At 45.2% G+C, this 24631-nt stretch overlaps 1 protein-coding gene across 3 annotated transcripts in view; it reads right to left on the bottom strand.

The window, feature by feature from the left end:
* Positions 1-24631, bottom strand: part of PARP2 (poly(ADP-ribose) polymerase 2) — a 148601-nt gene that overhangs the window by 97117 nt on the left and 26853 nt on the right. For all 3 annotated transcript variants that reach the window (XM_056528578.1, XM_056528577.1, XM_056528579.1), the window contains exon 3: positions 7513-7649. In XM_056528578.1, coding sequence (XP_056384553.1) covers positions 7513-7649 — 137 coding nt within the window. The remainder of the gene's footprint in view (positions 1-7512; positions 7650-24631) is intronic.

Here is a 24631-nt window from a genome sequence, read left to right as displayed (position 1 = left end):
CTCACCCCCGGTTCCATATAAAAGAGTTCTTGGAACCTGTAAACATTGTACGACTAAGGCCAGCACCTGGCTGAAACGCGTCACTTCCTCCCTGTACCTGTTGCCTCGTTGATGTGAATAAAGCCACATGTTCCTGAACCGAGCTGGAGTTTACTTCCTTCATTCCCATATCTTCTTAGTAAATAAATACCCCATATCTGGATGTAAAGTGCTCTGCGGGCGAACTAAAGGGCTCAGAATAGGAGTGCCATTGGGCATTTGGAGAGAGAATGTGTCTGGAATTGAAGGCCATGTGTGTTTACAAAGCCCCCAAAGTGCCAGAACAATGGAACCCCCCCCCCCCCCACATGACCCCATTTTGGAAACTACACCCCTCTAAGAATGTATTAAGGGGTGAAGTGAGCATTTACACCCCACAGGTGTCTGACAGATTTTTTGAACTGTCTTCCGTAAAAATGATAAATGTAATTTTTCATTTGCACAGCCCACTGTTCCAAAGATCTATCAAAAGGCCAGTGGGGTGTAAATGCCCACTGCACCCCTTATTACATTCCATGAGGGGTGTAGTTTCCGAAATAGGGTCACATGTGGGGGGGGGGTCCATTGTTCTGGTAGCACGAGGGGCTTTGTAAACGCACAGGACCCCCCCGACCTCCATTCCAAACAAATTCTGTCTCCAAAAGCCCAATGGCGCTCCTTCTCTTCTGAGCATTGTAGGTCGCCCGCAGAGCACTTCACATCCACATATGGGGTATTTTCATACTTCAAAGAAACGGGGTTACAAATTTTGGGGGCATTTACTCCTATTGCAAAAATGGTAAGTTTGGGGGGGGGGGGCGACTGCATTTCAGTGGGAAAAAAATGTTTTTTATTTACACATCTGACTTTAATGAAAAGTCGTCAAACACCTGTGGGGTGTTAAGGCTCACTGTACCCCTTGTTACATTCCTTGAGGGGTGTAATTTCCAAAATAGAATGCCATGTGTTTTTTTTGCTGTTCTGGCACCATAGGGGCTTCCTAAATGTGACATGCACCCCAAAAACCATTTCAGAAAAACTCACTCTCCAAAATCTCATTGTCACACCTTCCCTTCTGAGCCCTCTACTGCGCCCGCCGAACACTTCCTATCCACATATGAGGTATTTCCTTACCCAAGAGAAATTGGTTTACAAATTTTGGGGGGATTTCTCCCCTTTTACCCCTTGTAAAAATTCAAAAACTACAAGAACATGCGAGTGTAAAAAAAAAATGCAGATTTAGAATTTTCTCCTTCACTTTGCTGCTATTCCTGTGAAACATGTAAAGGGTTAAAACACTTACTGAATGTAATTTTGAATACTTTGAGGGGTGCAGTTTTTATAATGGGCTCATTTAGGGGGTATTTCTAATATGAAGGCCCTTCAAATCCACTTCAAAACTAAACTGGTCCCAGAAAAATTCCGATTTTGAAAATTATGTGAAAAATTGGAAAATTACTGCTGAACTTTGAAGCCCTTTGATGTCTTCCAAAAGTAAAAACATGTCAACTTTATGATGCAAATATAAAGTAGACATATTGTATTTGTGAATCAATATATAATTTGGAATGTCTATTTTCCTTACAAGCAGAAAGTTTCAAAGTTAGAAAAATTCAAAATGGAATGTTAATGTAGAATGTCACGGAAAAAAAAATCTCGGAATCAAATTCATAAGTAAAAACGTCCCAGAGTTATTAATGCTTAAAGTGACAGTGGTCAGATGTGCAAAAAACGCTCTGGTCCTTAAGGTGAAAATGGGCTTGGTCCTTAAGGGGTTAATCTTGCAAAACTACAAATCCCAGCATGCCCTAACAGCAAACAGCTGTCTAGATATGCTGGGAGTTGTAGTTTTGCAACATCTGGAGGGCTACAGTTTAGAGACCACTGCATAGTGGTCTCCAAACTGTTGCCCTGCAGATGTTGCTAGGCAACTACTCACCTCCTGCAGCAGAATCGCCGTGTAAGCTGGAGGATAGTCGCCCGTAAGGGGCCCCCCACCGCCTTTCACATCACGGTTCCCCCGCTCTGCCCAGACTACCATGGGTGGGCAGAGCGGGGAAACCGAACTTTAATCCCCCGCCCCCGATCTGCTATTGGTCGGTTGCTTCGGTAGCTGAGGAGTTTCTGGGAGATTGGCCAAGGGCTAAGGTAGCATGCAGGTTTCCTCTGGTTAATTGCTATGTATAATTGTATAAGAAGCTTGTCTGTGTAATCATGAGTCTAAGTTTCCACTTTTTTTTTTTTTGGAGAAAATCGCTATGAAAAACGCCAATTCTGCCGCATGGAGTTTTTTCGGCCAAAAAATTTGATGAAAAAATTGAAAATTTTGCCAGGTGTACCAGCTTGAAGAAGCGCCGTTTCCGGAGTGAAACAGCCTGTCCTGGTGTACGTTCCCCGCCTCCCTCCATCCACCTGTTTGTGTACCTGGTATGCCGCAATAAAGCTCCGTTGCCATTGGTGAGTGCAGTCTTGCTTCTTTGATGTCAGTGTATTCTGGGAGTTGTAGTTTTGCAACAGCTGGGGGCACACGGGTTGAAATCACCGAGTTAGGAAACAGACTCTAGCTCAGTGTTTCCCTACCAGTGTGCCTACAGCTGTTGCAAAGCTACAATTCCCAGCATGGCCAGACAGTCAGGGATGCTGGGCGAGTAGTTCTGCAATATCTGGCCCTTTATATGTTGCAGAACTACAACTCTCAGCATGCTTGGACAGTCTGCGCATGCTAGGAGTTGTAGTTATGCAACAACTGGGGAAGAACAGTTTGGAGACCGCTTAGTAGTGGTCTCCAAACTGAAGCCCTCCAGATGTTGCAAAAATACAACTCCAAGCATGCCCAGACTGTCCAAGCATGCTGGGAGTTGTAGTTCTGCAACATATGAAGGGCCAGATATTGCAGAACTACACGCCCAGCATTCCTGACTGTTTGGCCATGCTGGGAATTGTACTTATGCAACATCTGGAGGGCTACAGTTTGTACTGTACCACTTGCCACTTCAGATGTTGCAAAACTACAACTCCCAGCATGCCCAGACAGTCAGTGCATGCTGAAAGTTGTAGTTTTGCAACATCTGGAGCTTTGGCTGTGTGGGCATGCTGGGAGTTGTAGTTTTGCAGCTTTTAGAAGGCCACAGAGAAGATCACTATCCACGATCTTCACTGCAGCCTTCTCCCCCGCACTTTCCGGCCGCCGCTCCTTCTGCTGTCGCCGCTGCTCCAGAGTGCCGACTCTGCCGCCGCCACCGGTCCGGGTAAGCCGGGCCATGTTCCCCCCCCTCGCCGCCCATGTTCCCCCCCCCCGCTCTGCCCTGACTTCAATCGGTGGGCAGAGCGGGGGAAATTAACTCTAAGCCCTCCCCCTGCCATTGGTGGTCAGCCTGACTGATCAATGGCAGGAGATAGGAGGGGGGTGGCAACACTGCCACCTCGCACCAAATCTTTAGGATTATTTTCCGGGCGATCGGGTCATCAGTGACCCGAATCGCGGCAAATTGTTAGTCTGAATTGACCTACGATTTGCTCTGATCGCCGGCATTGCAACGGGGTGCCTGCTGATATAAGCAGTCATCCTGGTCCGATCACCGCCCGGCGAGCTGCGGTGATCGGGAATACGGAGGGCGTATGGATACCTCCTTCGGTCTTAAGTGATGGGACGCGAGGGCGTATGCATACGCCCTTCGTCCCCAAGGAGTTAATAAAATTTCATAGGGTACCATTTAAAAAAAAAATGTAAAAAAAGATACAGTAGTGATGGAAAATGTTTTATTTAACGAAATGTATCTTTATCATAACGAAATGTTTATAATTTTTTTTTTTTTAACAGATCAACATTTTTTAAGAGATCAAATTTGATAACAGATGACTCCTTACATTAAATAACAACCCCATGTAATGTGACCATACCACTGGACTGCTATCTATTTGTTCCTCTGTTAGTTGGTACCCTATTTGTGTGTTTTTTCTTTATCATTCCTATGTTATTGAGATACAGTCATGGCCGTAAATGTTGGCACCCCTGAAAGTAAATTACCGTATTTATCGACGATAAGCTGCTGCAGTTCTATGATTTAAAGCGGGCGCTTTAAATCAATGAACTGCAGCGGCTTTTTCAGGTGCAGAGACCGCCACCGCTGCTGGCTTCTCTGCCCCTGCCTGTCCTGGGGTCCCTGCTGCCGACGCTTCTCTCCCCTGCTATCGGCGCCACTGCCCCTTCTCTCCCCCTGTCTATCAGTGCCGACAGACAGGGGGAGAGAAGGGGAAGAGGCACCCATTGCCGGCGCGGCTGCCCCGTTGCCTCTCCCATCCCCGTTGTATAATTACCTGTTGCTGGTGTCGGGTTCGCGCTGCTTCAGGCCTCCGGTGTGCGTCCCCTGCGTTGCTGCTATGCATCACTCGTCATTGCGTCTCGCAGTGCATAGCAACGACGCAGGGGACGCCACACCGGAGGCCTGAAGCAGCGCGGACCCCGGCAACAGGTAATTATACAACCGGGGATGAGGGAGGCAACGGGGCAGCGGCGCCGGCAATGGGTGCCGCTGCCCCTTCTCTCCCCCTGTCTGTCGGCACCGGCAATGGGGCAGCGACACCGATAGACAGGGGGAGAGAAGGGGCAGTGGTGCTGATAGCCAGGGGGAGAGAAGCGGTGGCAGCAGGGCTCTAGACCCCAGGAAAGGCCGGGGGAGAGAATCGGGCAGCGATGGCCTCTCTCCCCCTGCCTTTCCTGGGGGCTTCTGCGGAGTAACAAACAGTGTATCGGGGTATACACACGCACCCTCATTTTACCAAGGATATTTGGATAGAAAAACTTTTTTTACCCAAATATCCTTGGTAAAATGAGGGTGCATGTTATAGGCCGGTACGTGGTATACCCCGATAAATTGCACTAACACATGTTTTGCTATACACATGTTTATTCCCTTTGTGTGTATTGGAACTAAACCAAAGAAGGGAGGGGGAAAAAAAACAAATTGGACATCAACAATCTCAAGGTTACAAGTCCATTTCCAGAGATCTAAATTTGAAGTTTGCAACCCATGGCACTGTAGCTAATCTCCCTGGGCGTGGACAGAAGAGAACACAGGATAGTAGGGAAGATGGATAAGCAGCCCCAAACTAGTTCCAAAGATATTCAAGCTGTCCTGCAGGCTCAGGGAGCATCAGTGTCAACGCGAACTATCCGTCGACATTTAAATGAAATGAATCGCTATGGCAAGAGACCCAGGAGGACCCCACTTCTGACACAGACATAAAAAAGCAAGACTACATTTTGCCAAAATGAACTTGAGTAAGCCAAAATCCTTCTGGGAAAACTTCCTGTGGACAGTTGAGACCAAGACAGAGCTTTTTGGTAAAGCATCAATCTACTGTTTACCGAAAACTGAATGAGGCCTACAAAGAAAAGAACACAGTACCTACAGTGAAATATGGTGGAGGTTCAATTATGTTTTGGGGTTGTTTTGCTGCCTCTGGCACTGGATGCTTTGAATGTGTGCAAGGCATCATCAAATCTGAGGATTACCAACGGATTTTGGGTCACACTGTACAGCCCAGTGTCAGAAAGCTGGGTTTGCGTCCGAGATCTTGGGTCTTTCAGCAGGACAGTATCCCCAAACATAGGTCAAAAAGCACCCAGAAATTGATGGTAAAGCGCTGGAGAGTTCTGAAGTGGCCAGCAATGAGTCCAGATCTAAATCCCATAAAACACCTGTGGAGAGATCTGTTGGGAAAAGGCGCCCTTCCAATAAGAGACCTGGAGCAGTTTGCAAAGGAAGAGTGGTCCAACATTCTGGCTGAGAGGTGTAAGAAGCTTATTGATGGTTATAGGAAGCAACTGATTTCAGTTATTTAAGGGTGTGCAACCAAATATTAAGATAAGAGTGCCAATAATTTTAATAATTTTGTCCAGACCATTTTTGGAGTTTAGTATGACATTATGTCCAATTAGCTTTTTTACTCCCTTTTTTGGTTTAGTTCCAAGACACACTAAGGGAATAAACATGTGTATAGCAAAACATGTGTTACTGCAATCCTTTTCTGTGAGAAATACTTAATTTTCTTGAAAAATTTCAGGAGTGTCAACATTTACGGCCATGACTATGTATTTTTACAAAGTGTTTAGAGTCTTTTGAAGGTTTATGTATTGAATCTGTACTGAATGCATGTTGAGGCACTTTTTGTAGGCGTGTATTTAGTAGGGATCGACCGATTATCGGTATGGCCAATATTATCGGACGATAATCACGATTTTGGGCATTATCGCTATCGGCAATTACCTTGCCGATAAGCCGATAATGCCCCCCGCACCGCGACCGACCCCCCGCACCGCGACCGACCCGCCGCACCGCGACCGCCAACCCCCCCCCCCCGTCGCACCCCCCACTGTAGTGCTGGGCGGTATACCGGTATGGATTTTTGCCCATACCGCTATACCGGTCGGGCCCTTCCCCCACCCTCCAAGTCAATAAAGAAAATTAAACTTGCCCGTAATGGGGGTGGTCCGGGCCATCCATCCTTCCTGTAGTGTCCGGCGGCATTCCGGGTGGAGGGTGAACCGGTCCGGGCTGTCCTTCTCCGGGGGTCATCTTCTCCACTCCGGGCAGGCTCCGGCCTAGTATGCTGCATAGACGCCACTACGCCATGACATCAGGTACGTCGCTGCGCACGGGCATCACTGCGCAGCGGCGTCTATGCTGCGTTACTAGGCCGGAGCCTGCCCGGAGTGGAGAAGAGGACCCCCGGAGAAGAAGGACAGCCCGGACCGGTTCACCCTCCACCCGGAATGCCGCCGGACACTACAGGAAGGAAGGATGGCCCGGACCACCCTGACAGGTAGGGGGGAGAGAAGCGGGCGGGTGGCGGCGGCGGCGGCCTATGGCACCGCAAAAGCCACTGCAGTGCATTGATTTAAAGCGCCCGCTTTAAATCAATGATCTGCAGCGGTGTCGCGGGGGGATAAATAGCCGATAACTTATACCGGAATATCGGTATAAGTTATCGGCTATCGGCCCTAACCTCCACCGATTATCGGTATCGGCCCTAAAAAAACGATATCGGTCGATCCCTAGTATTTAGCATATACTGTGTTGAGTGTATTATAGTATGTGATTACATTTGTTTAATCCAAACTGCATACTGATTCGACAATATAAAATGGACTTAACATTGCATAAATCAATAGTACAAATATTTAAGTTTCTTACAAAACTATCAGGCTCCTTTCAATAGTGTTACTCATCATGTACACACACCCAGCAGCTTGAAAACTTTGTTAGTTTAGACCATTTAAACCTCAAATTCATGACTTATGTTCCATCATGTGAGTAAATTATCAGAAATGTAATACATAACACAATGAATTTCTGAACCTGACAAAATTTGGGGAAAAATCAATAGCATTTCTCATCACAACACATGCTTCGAGCACATTTCAGCAAAAAAAAATTTCATTTTTTTTACCATGCAGGTTAAATAAAAAAAAGAACTTGTTTACAGACTCACATTGATCCTGCTCCTTTACTGCAAGCCGTATAGGTCGTTGGTAGCCACTCTTTTTATTCTTCTGCACCATATTTCTCAAATCCACTTGAAAGGAGATCCCAAGGTCAGGTGAGATGGTCACAGAGTGTTTCCCAGTGCTGGAAAAGAGTTTACATCTTTTAGTGCTGGGCGGTATGACCAAAAAATGTATATCACGGTATTTTTCTAAATTATTGCGGTTTCGCAGTATTGAACAGTATTTTTTTTTATGGGAATGTTTTTATTTCATTTTATGAAAAGGGGGGTGATTCTGACATAGGGGAAGGGTTAAAATGATCTTTATTAACTTTTTTTTGCAATTTTTTAGCCCTCAAAGGGGGCTATAACACTGCACAGACTGATCTTTTACATTGATCATTGTTATCCCATAGAATAACATTGATCAATGATTCTGCCGATTGACTGCTCCTGCCTGGATCTCAGGCATGGAGCAGTCCTTCTGCGATCGGACACACAGGAGGAAGGTAGGGGGCCCTCCTCGTGTCCTCCAGTTGTTCGGGGCGCAGCGAAATCGCGGCGGTCCCGAACAGCCCACTGAGCTAACGGCACTGATTAGCTTTCACTTTAGACACGGCGATCAACTTTGAACGCTGCATCGAAAGGGTTAATTGTGTGCAGCACCGCGATCTGTGCCACGCACTATTAGCCACGGGTCCCGGCCGTTGCTAGGTGCCGGGCCCGACCTGGGTTATAGGAAGGGAGCAGGCAGAGGGCGTACAGGTACGCCCTCCATGCCCAACAGGGTATACACTAACTGGTATTGTGGTATATGAAAAATTGATATCATAAAAAAAAAAAAAAACACACACACAGGTATTTGGTACTGAACTGGTATACGGTCCAGCACTAATATATTTATCTTCACAATTCTGAATCTACTAGTAATAATATTTACATAGCACACACAGATTCTTCAGCACTGTACACCCAAATTGGTCATACCATTTTGAGGCATGCACAGTAGTTTACAAGCAAAATCGGTCTTAAAACATTCAGACTTTTTTCTGTTTCTCTGCATAAAGTTTTTTTTTTGCATTTTCTGAACAGTTTTCAGTAGCTACAGCAAATAACTTTATGCAAATTTACATCCCAAACAGATGGTTTGCAATCAGTCCAAAAACTTAAAAAGAAAATAAATGAGTCGATTTAAAAGTGAAAATGCAAAAATTAAGCAGGCTGTGTCCATAAAGCCCAAACGGGCTGTGTCCTTAATGGGTAAAAATGGGTCTCAAACAGTGTTTGAACATAGCCTAAAAGACAAAGTGATGTGAGAATTATTCCACTAACGTACACACCATACTGGAAAGCTGAAAAAAAATGAAAGTTTAAAAAAAAAAAAAAAAAAAAAAAGAAAGGAGCTCTGAGGCTTAACCTTTTAAGGACCAAGGGCGTACCCTTTCTGACTATCACACACAGCTTTCCCAGGCTTAGGAGTGGCGAAGAGAGGGAGAGCTGGAGGGAGGGGGGATGACTATTCATAAGCGGCACTGATGTCAGGGCCAGTTAACTGCAGAAGCCCCGCCCGTGCCAGTTACAGCAAGATATACACATAGAATAAAACTACAATTGCGGGCGAACGGCCAGGCGGATCCGGGTACGTAGGGTGTGGATAGTGCGGGAGAAAATATCTGACAGTTTTCCTTTAACCCCTTCCCTAATAAACTACAGATCACAGCGCAAAAAATGTGCCCCCATATAGCCCTGTATATAAAACTAAAAGTTATAGGGGTCAGAAGAGGACAATTTTAAACATACAATTTTTTGTCAAACAAAGTTAAATCTATTTAAGTCAAATATCTTAATCATATGGACTTAGAGAATAAAGATAAGGGGTAATTTTTACCGAAAAATGCCGTTATGGGGAATGCCGTTAAATACGGTGGAAGCCCCATAACTTATTGCATTTTGTGGAGAAAGTAATCATTTTAATACAAAGTAGAATTGTTAACAAGTATTCCATATACGTCTGTAGGTGTAAAACTGAAAGAGTTATGATTTTTTGTAGGTGAGAAGGAAAAAAAAAAAAAAGGAAAGAACCCTGAAAAATTTTGCGTCCTTAAAAGGGTTAAAGTAGTAATAAAACATATATATCATTGTAATCGTACGGACCTACAGAAGAAAGAAAATGTGTAATTTTTACCAAAAAGAGCACTGTAAAAACGGAAGCCCCCAAATTTAGAAAAATAAATTAAAAATAGATTTTTCTACTCACAGTAGAATCTGTTTCTCGGGGGATCCATTGGGGGACACAGGAACCGTTGGTATATCTTGCTGCCACTAGGAGGCTGACACTAGGCAACATAAAAAATAAAATAAATAAAAAGAGGTTGGCCCCTCCTGTAAGGGTATTCCCCGCCTACTGACTCTAAGCTAATCGGTTTAGTCCCAAAGCAGTAGGAGAGGGCCGACAAAAAAAAAGAAGTTGTCCGAGGCGTCCCACAGACAAAAAACAAACATCTAAACCCCCGACAGACAACCACAGCAAGTGGGTGCTGTGTCCCCCCAATGGATCCACCGAAAAACAGATTTTACGAGGAGTAGAAAAATATATTTTTCTCGTTCTGCTCCATTGGCGGACACAGGACTCGTAGGACATCCCAAAAGCAGTCCACAGGGAGGGATAGAACTCAACCAGAAGAATTAGGCAGAGGACTGAGGCACAGACATCTAAACAACTTGCGACTCAAGCTGGCGTCAGCAGATGCAAATGCGTGCACCTGATAGAACTTCGTAAATGTGTGCAAGGACGACGTGGCCGCCTTACAGACTTGCAAGGCTGAAGCCCTGTTACCCAAGAGGCCCCAACAGAACTGGTGGAATGAGCTGTGACCCAGAAGGACGGGGCCTTCCCCTTACACAGATACGCTTCTGAGATGGCAGAACGGATCCACCGAGAGATGGTCGCCCGAGAAGCAGGGAGCCCCTTGCGACAACCTTCCGGAAGAACAAAAAAGGAATCACTCTGGCGGAAAGAGGAAGTGATAGAAAGGTAAATCCGTATAGCATGGACCACATCAAGACAATGTAGCGAGTGTTCCCGAGGATGGGACGGAGCTGGGCAAAAAGAACGGAGAATGATATCCTCATTCAGATGGAAGGAAGTGACCACCTTGGGCAAAAAGTAAGGGACCGATCAAAAGACCACCTTGTCCTGATGCAGAACCAGAAAGGGAGACCAGCAGGAGAGCGCACCCAACTTGGAAACCCTCCGAATGGAAGTGACCGCAATCAGAAAAGCCACTTTCCATTAGAGAATACAAAGCAATATGTCCCGGAGGGGTTCAAATGGAGCCCCCTGCAGGGTGCCAAGGACATGGTTCAGATCCCAAGGTGGGGTCGGGAACTGTATGGCAGAGTCACATGAGGCACTCCTTGCAGAAAAGTGTGGACATGAAAGTTGGAAGTCAGGGATCTGTGGAAGAGGATGGAAAGAGCAGACACCTGGCCCTTGAGGGAACTGAGCACCAGACACTGGTCCAAATCAGCCTGTAGGAAGGCAAGAAGGTGCGGAAAGGAAAAAAACAAGCGGGGAGAAAGACTGAGACTCTCACCACCTGAAATAGGCCCGCCAGGTACTGTGATAAATCCTAGCGGAAGACTGCTTGCGAGCCTTGAGCATGGTCCGGATAACCTGGGTAGAAAACCCCCGAGCCCTCAAAACCACGGTTTCAAAAGCCATACCGTTAAATGCAGCAACAGTAAATTTGGGTGGCAAAGAGGACCCTGAGACAACAGGTCGGGTTGAAAAGAAAGACGTAGAGGTAAGTCTGTGACTAGACGCACTACATCAGCGTACCACACCCTTCTGGGCCAATCCGGGCCACAAGGATCGCTGGAACACCTTCCGCCTTGAGCTTCCATACCACCCTGGGAAGAAGGAGGAGCTGAGGAAATAGATAGGGATGGGCGAATGGTGACAAAGGTTTCAGAGCATCCACAGGACTTCAGAGCGTCCACGGGCCAGAGGATCACAGGACTGTGTGACGAAGCGAGGAACTTGCCTGTTGTGACGAAACGCAAAGAGATCCAGAATCCGGGGTCCCCTAATGATGGCACATCTCTGTGAAAACCTCCGGATGGAGAGACTATTCCCCTGGGTCGGCGGAGGAAGTCCACCTGCGGGATGTGAATTGCTGATATGGATGGGAATCGGGCCAGAGCATGATCCTGGAGACTTCCGCCATCGCCAAAGAGCTGCAGGTGCCTCCCTGACCATTGATGTATGCCCCAGCCGTGGCATTGTCCGACTGGACACGAACAGGGTGGCCCTGAAGAAGTGCCTCCCAATGAAGGAGACATAGAAAAAATGGGCTGAAGTTCAAGGAGATTGATGGAGAGAAGGGCTTCCTGGGAAGACCAGCGTCCCTGGACTAAACCCCCCCCCCCCCCCGCCAAGCCCAGGAGACTCGCATTGGTCATGATGATCTGCCAATGAAGGGGCAGAAAGGACAGCCCCTGACTGAGAAGGGAGAGTGGAGCCACCACAGGAGAGATCGGCGAACGCTGAGGGGGAAGGAGGAACTTCCGATCCAGAAAAAGTGGAAACTTGTTCCACCTGAACAGAATGGCCAGCTGAAGAGGCCAGCACCGGAATTGGGCGAAGGGCACCGCTTCCATGGCCGCCACCATCCGACCGCCAAGCAAAAGCGAAGGGAAACTGGAGCTGGGTGGCTTAAAAGGTGGATGCCAGGGTGAAATGCTTGTCCGGTGGAAGTCGGACCCCAGCAGCTGCAGTATCGAAGCGGAGGCCCAACAACACCAGGGACTGGGAGGGAGGCAAATTTGACTTCTCCCGATTGATCACCCAGCCAAAACTGGATAAGGTGTGGATTGTGAGGGAGCCACTCTTGATTCTGGCTCCTGGACGGGGCCTTAACAAGGAGATCATCCAGGAAAGGAAGCACTGACACCTCGCGCACGAAGGATGGCGACCACCGACACCATTCCCTTGGTGAACACCCTGGGGGCCGTGACCAGGCAAAAGGGAAGAGCCACAAATTGAAAATGGTCCGCCGGCAAAACGGAGGAAGGGCTGATGAGCAAGAAAAATGGGGAATGTGTAGATACGCATCCTGAATGTCCACTGAGAACAGGTACTCCCCCTGGTCCATGCGTAAATGCCTCAGGAGCAAGTGATGGTTGAGGAGCTTGAGGTCCAGGATAGGGTGGACAGAGCCCCCTTTCTTTGGAACCACAAAAAGGTTTGAGTAAAAACCTGAAAACGCTCCTTGGGAGGATCCGGGACGATCACTCCGTGAGCGAGGAGTGTGTGAAGAGCGACTTGGAAAGCCATCGCCAAAGACTGGGAACAATGGGAGCGGGAACGGAAAAAATGATCCAGGGGAAAGGAAGCAAATTCTATGCGATAGCCGTCCGAGACAACGTACCGAACCCAAGAGTGCTGTACTTGAGCCAGCCATGTATCCCGAAAGAGGGATAACCGACTTCCCACCCGAGAAGAGGACTCGGGTGGGGCACCCCTTCAGGCAGAGGGGGGGCTTGAGGGTACCTGCTTTGGTGGGAAAGCGACACGAGTGGCCCTCCAGTAGCCTCAGAGATGATCTCATCTAGGCGTTTCCCGAAAATAAGGGTACCTGCAAAAGGGAAACTCCGTAAGGGACCTCTTAGATGCTGCATCAGCGTCCCAGGCTTTCAGACACATGGCACGATGGATTACCAGATTACCCATGGTAAAGGCAGCACACAGCAGGCGGATTTCAATGAAGCCAAACAAATGCTCTCCAGCGTGGGAGATTTGCAGTGCTAGGATGGCTAAGTCTTCCGGCAGGGCCCCAGACAGAACACCCTGGTGAAGCTGAGAGGCCCAGACAGTTAGAGCCTTAGATATCCAAGTAGAAGCAAAAGCGGGGAGAAAAGCGGAACCCGCTGCTTCAAAAGCGAATTTTGCAATCTTGTCAGCTGGGTCCTTGAAGGAAGCTGCGTCAGCCAAAGGCATTGTTGTAGACTTAGGCGGGAAACCGGAGGGTCTACCTTAGGTGGAGTCGGCCACTTCAGAATCAATTCCTGAAAGAACGGAAACAAGGCTTGCAATTTCTTGTTCTCCTGGAAGCAATTTTTTCAGGGTGCTTCCAAGCCACGTCCAAGAGGGAGTCTAATTCAGCGTGATGGCTGAAGACCTTGGGAGTGCGCCTGGAGCCGCGAAAGGAGACTTCAGGCTCTGGATCCAAAGTTCCTTGGTACTGTAGATTGAAGGAGTCTCTAATGGTTAACACTAAACTGTCCGCAATGTCAGACACATTAGTCTGGTCCTCTGAATCCGAGGGAGAGTCAGATAACTCATTTTCGCGTGCAGTGGAGGATTTGGACTGAGGCGTGGCGGATCTGTAACGAGAATGTGAATACCCATAACGTTCGCCGGGTGAACGACCCTGGGAACGGTGGTGAAGCCGGAGACTTCACCAACGAGACCGGCGGCAAGGAGACCTGTCCCGAGTCCATGACTCCAGGGAGGAGGAAAATGATAGGACCATAGGGAGTTTGTGGGGACGCCTGGAAGAGGGATCAGGAGATGGTGAGCGGCCATACTGGAGAGAGGACCGCAAAGAGGAGCACTCTAAAGCGGTGACCACTGACCGTGAGACCCTCGCCAAGTCAGATGGACTGGGAAAGGAGGGACACCCATTCTTGAGCGGAGGTAGATCCCACCTGTTCCAAGGGATTATCCTGGGCAGAGAGCACAGGAGGGCTGGGTCGCACAGAGGAACAGGCAGGACAGGTTGCCTCAGCAGAGCCACTAGGCATTTTAGCTTTGCAGCCCACACATGAATAGTAAGTGACTAGGGCTGAAGTCACCTGTCTGGTGGGAACATCCAGTCTGGGGTCAGACATAGCACTAGTGAGAGAGAAGTTAGCAAAGAAAAAAAAAATCGTAGCAATCTCACTCTGGTTCCTGCATCCTGAAGAGGGAGCTGGAGAAGCTGAAGTCCACAGCTATGGCAATGACCCCTGGAAGCTGACAGGGGCATAATAGGGAGGAGAATTAGGGGCAGGAGTGCTGGGGCGGGAACACTGTATGAGTGGAGAGGGGGCGAAGTTCGTGCCCGACAAGGCCAGAGCCGCGGGCTCAATTTCATAGCCCCCTGCGTCCCAGCAGAGATGGAATAATATGGCCACAGGAGAAGCGGTCCCCGAAGTTCCGTCCGTCCGTCAGTCAGTAAGGACGGACAAAACAAAGTAAGAATCCGACCGAGTCTGTGGTCCGCAGGCAGTAAAGATAAGAGAGCGAGGGAAGGGAAAGATACTCACCTAACCCGCCAATACTCATCTGAAGAGGTCTTCAACCAGTTAGGTGTCCTTGCATCATGCCCATGCTGCAACAAGCCTTAGTGCTGGCCGTTTGCGAGAAGGGGTTAACGGCACATACTCTTTGTAGCTTCTACATACTCTGCCTTCTACTGACACCAAGCTAAAACTGATTAGCTCAGAGAAAGGAGGCCGGGCAGACTTCTTTCTTTTTTATGTTACCTAAGGTCAGCCTCCTAGTGGCAGTAAGATATACCCACGGTTCCTGTGTCCCCCAATGGAGCCGACAGAAAATTAATTTTTTCTTCAATTTCATCCTGCAATTAATTTTATTTATTTTTTTGCCATAGATTTTGTTATGAAATGATTGATGGCATTACAAAGAACAATTGATGGTGCAAAAAACAAGCCCTTATATGGGTCTGCAAGTGAAAAAGGGTTAACAGAAACCAGGCACAAATCAAGGCACTGATTTTTACTTTAATGCACCAGTTGATATGAACACATTACCCTTTAAAAATCATATGTCCCACACTAAGTTGGCAGTTTACATTGTTTCTTTTGTATTTGGATGATGTTACAAGTCATATGCCACCTCTTCAGATCCTGCACCAAGTGTAACACAATAGAATTAATTTTTGGAGCGTTCTTTTTAATATTTACAAAAAAAAATAAAAAAATAATATATATATATATATATATATATATATATATATATATATATATATATATATATACACACGTCATACATGCATTTAAATAATCCAAAGTAGCAAAGTCTGCTGTCATAAAAACCATTTTGTGCATCTCCGGTTCTCCCATAACAGCAAGGATAAAGGCAGCACACCAATATACAGTGCATAGTGAAAGTATTCGGCCCACATGAACTTTGACCTTTTGCCACATTTCAGGCTTCTAACAAAGATATAAAACTGTAATTTTTTGTAAAGAATCAACAACAAGTGGGACACAATCATGAAGTGGAACGAAATGTATTGGATATTTCAAACTTTGTTAAATAAAAAACTGAAAGATTGGGCGTGCAAAATTATTCAGCCCCTTTACTTTCAGTGCAGCAAACTCTCTCCAGAAGTTCAGTGAGGATCTCTGAATGATCCAATGTTGACCTAAATGACTAATAATGATAAATAGAATCCACCTGTGTAATCAAGTCTCCATATAAATGCACCTGCACCTGTATAGTCTCAGAGGTCCATTTAAAGCGCACAGAGCATCATGAAGGACAAGGAACACACCAGGCAGGTCCAAGATACTGTTGTGGAAAAGTTTAAAGTCGGATTTGGATACAAAAAGATTTCCCAAGCTTTAAACATCCCAAGGAGCACTGTGCAAGCGATAATATTGAAATGGAAGGAGTATCAGACCACTGCAAATCTACGAAGATCTGGCCGTCCCTCAACTTTCAGCTCATACAAGGAGAAGACTGATCAGAGATGCAGCCAAGAGGCCCATGATCACTCTGGATGAACTGCAGAGATCTACAGCTGAGGTGGGAGCCTCTGTCCATAGGACAACAATCAGTCGTATACTGCACAAATCTGGCCTTTATGGAAGAGTGGTAAGAAGAAAGCCCTTTCTTAAAGGGGTACTCCGGTGAAAAAAATTTTTTTTTTTTTTAATCAACTGGTGCCAGAAAGTTAAACAGATTTGTAAATTACTTCTATTAAAAAATCTTAATCCTTCCTGTACTTCGCTGAATACTACAGTGGAAATTATTTTCCGTTTGAAACACAGAGCTGTCTGCTGACCTCATGAGCACAGTGCTCTCTGCTGACATCTCTGTCCATTTTAGGAACTGTCCAGGGTAAAAGGAAATCCCCATAGCAAACATATGCTGTTCTGGACAGTTCCTAAAATGGACAGAGATGTCAGCAGAGAGCACTGTGCTCGTGATGTCAGCAGACAGTTCTGTGTTTCAAAAAGAAAAGAATTTCCGCTGTAGTATTCAACAGCTAGTAAGTACAGGAAGGATTAAGATTTTTAATAGAAGGATTTTTAATAGAAGTAATTTACAAATCTGTTTAACTTTCTGGCACCAGTTGATTAAAAAAAAAGTATTTCACTGGAGTAACCCCTTTAACACCTTAAGGACCGGATGTTTTTCCGTTTTTGCTCCTTGCCTTTAAAAAATCATAACTCTTTCAATTTTGCACCTAAAAATCCATATGATTGCTTATTTTTTGCGCCACCAATTCTACTTTGTAATGACGTCCGTCATTTTGCCCAAAAATCTACGGTGAAACGAAAAAAATGACACCTTATCTTTATTCTGTAGGTCCATACGATTAAAATGATACCCTACTTATATAGGTTTGATTTTGTCGTACTTCTGAAAAAAAATCATAACTTCATGCAGGAAAATTAATACGTTTAAAATGGTCATCTTCTGACCCCTATAACTTTTTTATTTTTCCACGTATGGGGCGGTATGAGGGCTCATTTTTTGCGCCGTGATCGGAATTTAACGGTACCATTTTTGCATTGATAGGACTTAGTTTTTATTCATTTTTTCATGATATAAAAAGGGACCAAAAGTGCACTATTTTGGACTTTGGAATTCTTTTGCACGTACCCCATTGACCGTGCGGTTTAATTAATTATATATTTTTATAATTCGGACATTTCCGCACGTGGCGATACCATATGTTTATTATTTACACTTTTTTTTTTATGGGAAAAGGGGGGCGATTCAAACTTTTCATAGGGGAGGAGTTAAATGATCTTTATTCACTTTTTTTTCACTTTTTTTTTTGCAGTGTTATAGCTCCCATAGGAACCTATAACACTGCACACACTGATCTTTTACATTGATCACTGGTTTCTCATAGGAAACCAGTGATCGATGATTCTGCCGCTTGACTGCTCATGCCTGTAGCTCAGGCACTGAGCAGTCATTCGGCGATCGGACAGCGAGGAGGCAGGTAGGGACCCTCCGGCTGTCCTGTAAGCTGTTCGGGATGCCGTGATTTTGCCGCGGCTATCCCGAACAGCCCACTGAGCTAACCGGCATGCTTTCACTTTCATTTTAGACGCGGCGTTCAACTTTGAACGCCGCGTCTAAAGGGTTAATAGCGCGCGGCATCGTGATCAATGCCGCACGCTATTAGCCACGGGTCCCGGACGTGGTTAGAGGCCGGGCCCGACGCGCTATGACACGGGGCCACGCAGTGACAGTGGTCAGATTTGCAAAAAGGCCTGCATCCTTAAGGTGAAAATGAGTTGCGTCCTTAAGGGGTTAAATTGAATGGTAGTTTAACTTGTAGCTGATCTCCCACAGCACTTTTTACTTTCACTTTTAGCCGCGTGGCTCAGCTTTGAGCGCGCGGCTAAAGGATTAATAGCGCGTGGCACCGCAATCAGCGCCAAGCACTATTAGCGGCGGGTCCCGGCTTCACTATGATGCCGGGCCCGCCGTGATATGATGCGGGGTCACCGTGGGACCCCGCGTTACATCACGGGAGCGGGACCAAGGACGTACTCATACGTCCTTGGTCCTTAAGGGGTTAAAGATATCCATAAAAAGTGTTGTTTAAAGTTTGTCACAAGCCCCCTGGGAGACACACCAAACATGTGGAAGAAGGTACTCTGGTCAGATGAAACCAAAATCGAACTTTTTGGCAACAATGCAAAACGTTATGTTTGGCGTAAAAGCAACACAGCTCATCACCCTGAACACACCATCCCCACTGTCAAACATGGTGGTGGCAGCATCATGCTTTGGGCCTGCTTTTCTTCAGCAGGGACAGGGAAGATTGTTAAAATTGATGGGAAGGTGGATGGAGCCAAATACAGGACCATTCTGGAAGAAAACCTGATGGAGTCTGCAAAAGATCTGAGACTGGGACGGAGATTTGTCTTCCAACAAGACAATGATCCAAAACATAAAGCAAAATCTACAATGTAATGGTTCACAAATAAACATATCCAGGTATTAGAATGGCCAAGTCAAAGTCCAGACCTGAATCCAATCGAGAATCTGTGGAAAGAACTGAAAACTGATGTTCACAAACGCTCTCCATCCAACCTCACTGAGCTAAAGCTGTTTTGCAAGGAGGAATGGGCAAAAATTTCAGTCTCTCGATGTGCAAAACTGATAGAGACATACCCCAAGCAACTTACAGCTGTAATCGCTGCAAAAGGTGGTGCTACAAAGTAATAACTTAAAGGGGCTGAATAATTTTGCACGCTCCAATTTTTCAGTTTTTTATTTGTTAAAAAAAGTTGGAAATATCCAATAAATTTCGTTCCACTTCATGATTGTGTCCCACTTGTTGATTCTTCACAAAAAATTACAGTTTTATATCTTTATGTTTGAAGCCTGAAATGTGGCAAAAGGTAGAAAAGTTCAAGGGGGCCGAATACTTTCACTATGCACTGTATGTGGAAAATCATGTGATTTATTCCATGATGCAGCAGACAACGTTTGAGTGACCTCACGCCATTTTCAAGTGGCGTGACGTCACTGCAACATTGTCTGCTGCATCATGGAATAAATCACACGATTTTCCACATATATTGGTGTGCTGCATTTATCCTTGCTATTGTGGTGAACCGGAGAGCCGAGGTTCTAGTGTGCCTGCACCCATTGCTGTTGTGACAAACTACTGGATGTGCTGCTTCTATTTGGACTATATCTTGCGGTTATCCCATAGAGATGCATGGAGGGAGCATGTTGGCAACCGCTTTGTGCCATGGTCAACACACTCATTGGAAATGACATTCATGAGGAAAGACTGTCAGGAGGAGATTGTGTAGGGTCCTAGCAGTTGGATCCCGCAAAACCTGACACATCCCGTATCCTGTGAATATGGGGATACGTTTTTTTGTGTTTTTTAAGACTGGATAACTCCTTGAACCCTTTCATGACCCAGCTAAAAAATGTTTCTGGCTCACTTTTTTCCCCCTCCTTACCTTCCAAGACCCATCACTTTTTTTTTTTTTTTATACTGACAAAGTTGTATTAGGGCTTATTTTCTGTGTGGCGAGTTGCATTTTCCACTGATACACTTGTAATACAATGTATTACAAAGCCAGAAAAAATTGAAAAAAATATGGAATTGCACAATTTTGTATGGCAATTATTTTAGAGTTCAAAATACGGCAAATCTGACATGCCATCTTTATTCTATGAATCGGTACGATTACAATGATACCAAACGTAAATAATATTTGTTTCGTTTTATGGTTAAAAAAAAATTTAAACCTTGAAAAAATTAAAAATAAACTTTGCTCATTATGTTTTCACCCCTATAACTTTTTAATTTTTCCACTACGGAGCTGTGTTAGGGTTTGTTTTTTACACCATGAGTTGTAGTTTTTAACGGTACCACTTTTGTGTAGTTCTGGCTTTATCATCAGTTTTTATTATTAGGTACATGTTTTGGGGGATGTAATGTAACCAAAAAAGTCAGCAATTTTTTGAGTTTGGAATTTTTTGGCGTTTAAGCCGTTCACCTTGCAGGATCAGAAACATAAAGGACAATTACACATGCAGCGAAACCAAATGTGTGTAAATTTTGTTTGAACAGTGTTCTTTAAGAAAATGGGAAAAAAAGTGGGGGTTAATTTTTATTAGGGGAGGGATTTATTTATTTTTTTTATATATTTTTAAAAACTTTAATTTATACAAATTTTTTGGTCCCCCTAGGGACATTAGTGCTGTAGCTAACGATTATTTTAATAATCAATTAGTTGCCGATTTTATCGATTAATTGGAAAAAATTTCAAAATTCCCAAAAAAGTGGTTCAGCTGATTCTACTTGAAAAGTATCTCTTAAGGACGCAGGGCGTACCTGTACGCCCTGGTCCTGGTATATAACGTGGGGTCACGGCGGCTAATGAAAGCCGGGACCCTGAACTAATAGCACGCGGCACCGTTCGTTGTGCCGCACGGTATTAACCCTTTAGATGTGGCGTTAAAAGTTGATCGCCGTGTCTAAAATGAAAGTGAAAGCTTCCTGGCAGCTCAGTCAGGCTGATCGGGACCATCGCGGTGAAATCGCGATGTCACGATCAGCTAAATCGCGAGCGGAGGTCCCTCACCTGCCTCTGTCCGTCCGATCGGCGATTGAACACTGAACAAGCCGATAACACTGATCTTTGCCGTTTCCATGCAGGGCAATGATCTGTGAAGCAGATCAGCGTGTGCAGTGTAATAGCCACTATGGGTGGCTATAACACTGTAAAAAAAAAAAAGTTAAGATCATTTAACACCTTATCTAATAAAAAGTCTGATCAATATAAAAATAGTATCAATAAAAACTTCAGATCATGGTGCAAAAAATTAGCCCTCATAACGGCCCGTACGCGGAAAAATAAAAAAGTTATAGGGGTCAGAAGATGACAATTTTAAACGTTTAAATTTTCTTGCATGTAGTTATGATTTTTTTTTTTAGAATACAAAATCAAACCTATATAAGTAGGGTATTATTTTAAGCGTATGGATCTACAGAATAATGAGAAGGTGTCATTTTTACCGATGCACTGCGTAGAAACGGAAGCCCCCCAAAATTTACAAAATGGCATTTTTTCTTACATTTTGTCGCACAATTAATTTTTTTCCCACTTCGCCGTGGATATTTTGGTAAAATAACCAATGTCACTGCAAAGTAGAATTGGTGGCACAAAAAATAAGCCATAATATGGAATTTTAGGTGCAAAATGTAAAGTGTTATGATTTTTAGAAGGTGATGAGGAAAAAATGAAAATGCAAAAACTGAAAAACCCTGCGTCCTTAAGAGGTTAAAATTTTCTAGCATGTGATGTGACCAAACAGCAGCTTTTTATTTTTATTTTTTACGTTTACACCGGTCGCCGTACAGGATCATTATTAATGATCCTGTACAGAAACCAGTGTAAATTTGATACTGCCGCATGGGTAACTGTTTGAACTATTAAAACAAAATGTTAATGATTCACTGATATTTCAGTGCAGACAGTTCTAGTTCAGACAGTTAGCCATGCGGCAGTATCAAATATGTAAAAAAAATAAAAATTATATATATTTTTTTTTATTTATTTTTTTTATTTATTTTTATTTTTTTTACTTTTTTTTGTATAGCAAGTAGGGCTCAACCGATATCGTTTTTTTAGGGCCGATACTGATAATCTGTGGAGGTTAGGGCCGATAGCCGATAACTTATACTGGAATATCGTTGTAAGTTATAGGCTATTCCCCCCCCCCCCCCCCCCAACCCCACACCGCTGCAGATCATTGATTTAAAGCGGGCGCTTTAAATCAATGAACTGCAACGGCTTTTGCGGTGCCATAGACCGCCGCCGCCACCCGCTACTCTCCCCCTGCCTTTCCGGGGGTCCTGAGTCCTATCAACGCGACCGCCACGTCGCACCCCCCACCGCACCGCCCCATTGCCTCCCCCATCCCCGGTTTTATAATTACCTGTTCCCGGGGTCCACTCTACATCTGGCTCCGGTGGCGTCCTCCTGAGCTGTCACTGTGCGCACTGACGGTGACGTCGCGTCACGTCACTCGTCATTGCACACAGCGTAACACAGGATGCAGCAAGAGCCAGAAGTAGCGTTGACCCCGGGAACAGGTAATTATAAAACGGGGATGGGGGAGGCAATGGGGCCAGGGCGGGGCGGCGGGGCATTAACGGCATATCGGCAAGATAATTGCCGATACTGATAATGCCCAAAAATCATGATTACCGGCCGATATCGGCCAAACCGATAATCGGTCGATCCCTAAAAGCAAGCTATTTTTTATTAGAGGAGCAGTTAATTTTTTTTTTTTTTTTTTACTTTACTCTTTTTATATAGCACTCCTATACACATGGGGGTATGTGCAGACTGCAGAGCATTGCACCCGACCCATGTCTCTAGTACTACAAATATTAGGGTGCAAATGCTCTGCACATACACCGCCCCATGTGTGTATCAGTGCAGTGCAAAGCAGACTGCGGACACACAAGGACGGAGGCCCTGGGAGGATCACCAACCACCAGGGCCGCAGCACAGTGAGTGTGTGCTGTATTGGAGCCTCAAGCTACCATATGGGGGCCCTGGAGGTGGCGGAGGACAGCGGCGGAAAATGAAGGGTCACTAATCCTCATGGGCTGAGTGGGGGAAATACCAGTAAAATGGCGGCGGGGGAGGAGACAGTTAGGAGGAGCAGCAGCCTCCTAACTGGTAACACTGACCGGAGGGTGGAGACTGTCACTGAGGCTGCTGCAGGATTTTTGGGACTCACGCTTGACCACCAACCTGCCCGTAGCAGCCTCCTGGCCACGGACAACAAATAGACAACTGGATTCGTCAACAACGAATCCCGTTATCGAATTTAATCGATTTTACCGATTAATCGTTGGGATATAGCCCATTTTGGCCTTGAGGACACGGCCAATTTTCATTTTTTTATTTTTCGACTCTCCTTTTAAGAGGCATAACTCTTATTTTTACATCTACAAACCAACGTGAGGACTTGTTTTTTTTGTGTGACCAATTGGACATTGTAATTACAACTTTCATTTTACCATAACGTGTGATGCAACAAAAAAATTTCGGCAGTTTTTACACTGCATTTTATGGTAAAAATGAGATGTTCTCTTTATCCTGTAGGTCAATGTATTAAAAACTAGGGATCGATCGATATAGATTTTTTAGAGCCGATACAGATACCAATAACTGATAACTTATACCGATATTCCGTGCATTTTAAAATCAATGAACTGCAGAGGCTTTTGCGGGGCCAGAGACCGCTGCCGCTACCCGCTTCTCTCCCCCTGCCTGTCCTGGGGTCCTGAGGTCAACCACCGCCGCCACCAGAGACCTCTGCAGCCTCTATATGCTACATCCTTGACTTCTAAACGTGAGTTACATTTGTGTTATTTCTAACCAGGAGCTAGTTATCAGTTTCTCTAGGAGCTATTACTGAGTCCGCCTTTGGCGTATGTTTTTATTGTAGATAGCGTTGGTTTTCAGATGCCCCCGGTGGTCATGTAAGTAGCGTTGTGATTATTGTGTGGATCGTATATACTGACATAAGGGTAAGCATATACGTACTTGCTCACTGTTTGCCCCATCTTTGTATTTCTGTTTTCTTTAATATACACTGATTGGGACTAACTACTACCCACTAGGGATGGACATCATGATGCTAATGTGGAGAGGTTAGTAATAAAGGGGGTCCATTGATCTCAATATACTATATGTTATCTTGTGATTCATTACCTGTACTATGGTGGCTACACATAAGCAACTAGAGCAATATCCATTGTTGTTTCTGCCTCAACATAGGAGCATTACCCCTCTTTTATTCCCCTGAGGAAGCGGGTGTCAGGAGTGTGACTATACAGACAGCCGCAGAAACGCGTCGGGAATGGGAATATATTACATGACCCCTACAGTTTGAGTGATGTATATTCAAAATTATGTGTGTGCCTAAGGATTATTCCGTGTATATCTTATTTTGAAGCTTATAAGTGATTTGTATGTCTTGATGAGAGGATCATTACCACTCTAAGCGATTTGACTAAGTAGGACTGTCACAAGCATGAGTCAGTGAAACTACCAGTCCATGGTGGACTATACTAATATTTGATCTTTATTTATAGTTTTTTCACTTGGTATTCACCATTTGGTTTAATTGGTGGATTTTAAATGCATATTACAGTAAAAGTTATGTTTTAAGCACCTTATTTTTCCTTCTGGGATATATATTCACCGGTTTTATAATTACCTGTTCCCCGGGTCTGCGCTACTTCTGGCTCCGGCGGCGTCCTGAGCTGTCACTGTGCACCGGGCCACTGACTGTGACGTCACGTTGAGGACGTCA

Source organism: Hyla sarda, chromosome 1 (genome assembly GCF_029499605.1).
Source record: "Hyla sarda isolate aHylSar1 chromosome 1, aHylSar1.hap1, whole genome shotgun sequence".
In the NCBI taxonomy this organism is placed as follows: Eukaryota; Metazoa; Chordata; class Amphibia; order Anura; family Hylidae; genus Hyla; species Hyla sarda.
This window is presented reverse-complemented; position numbering and strand designations above follow the sequence as displayed.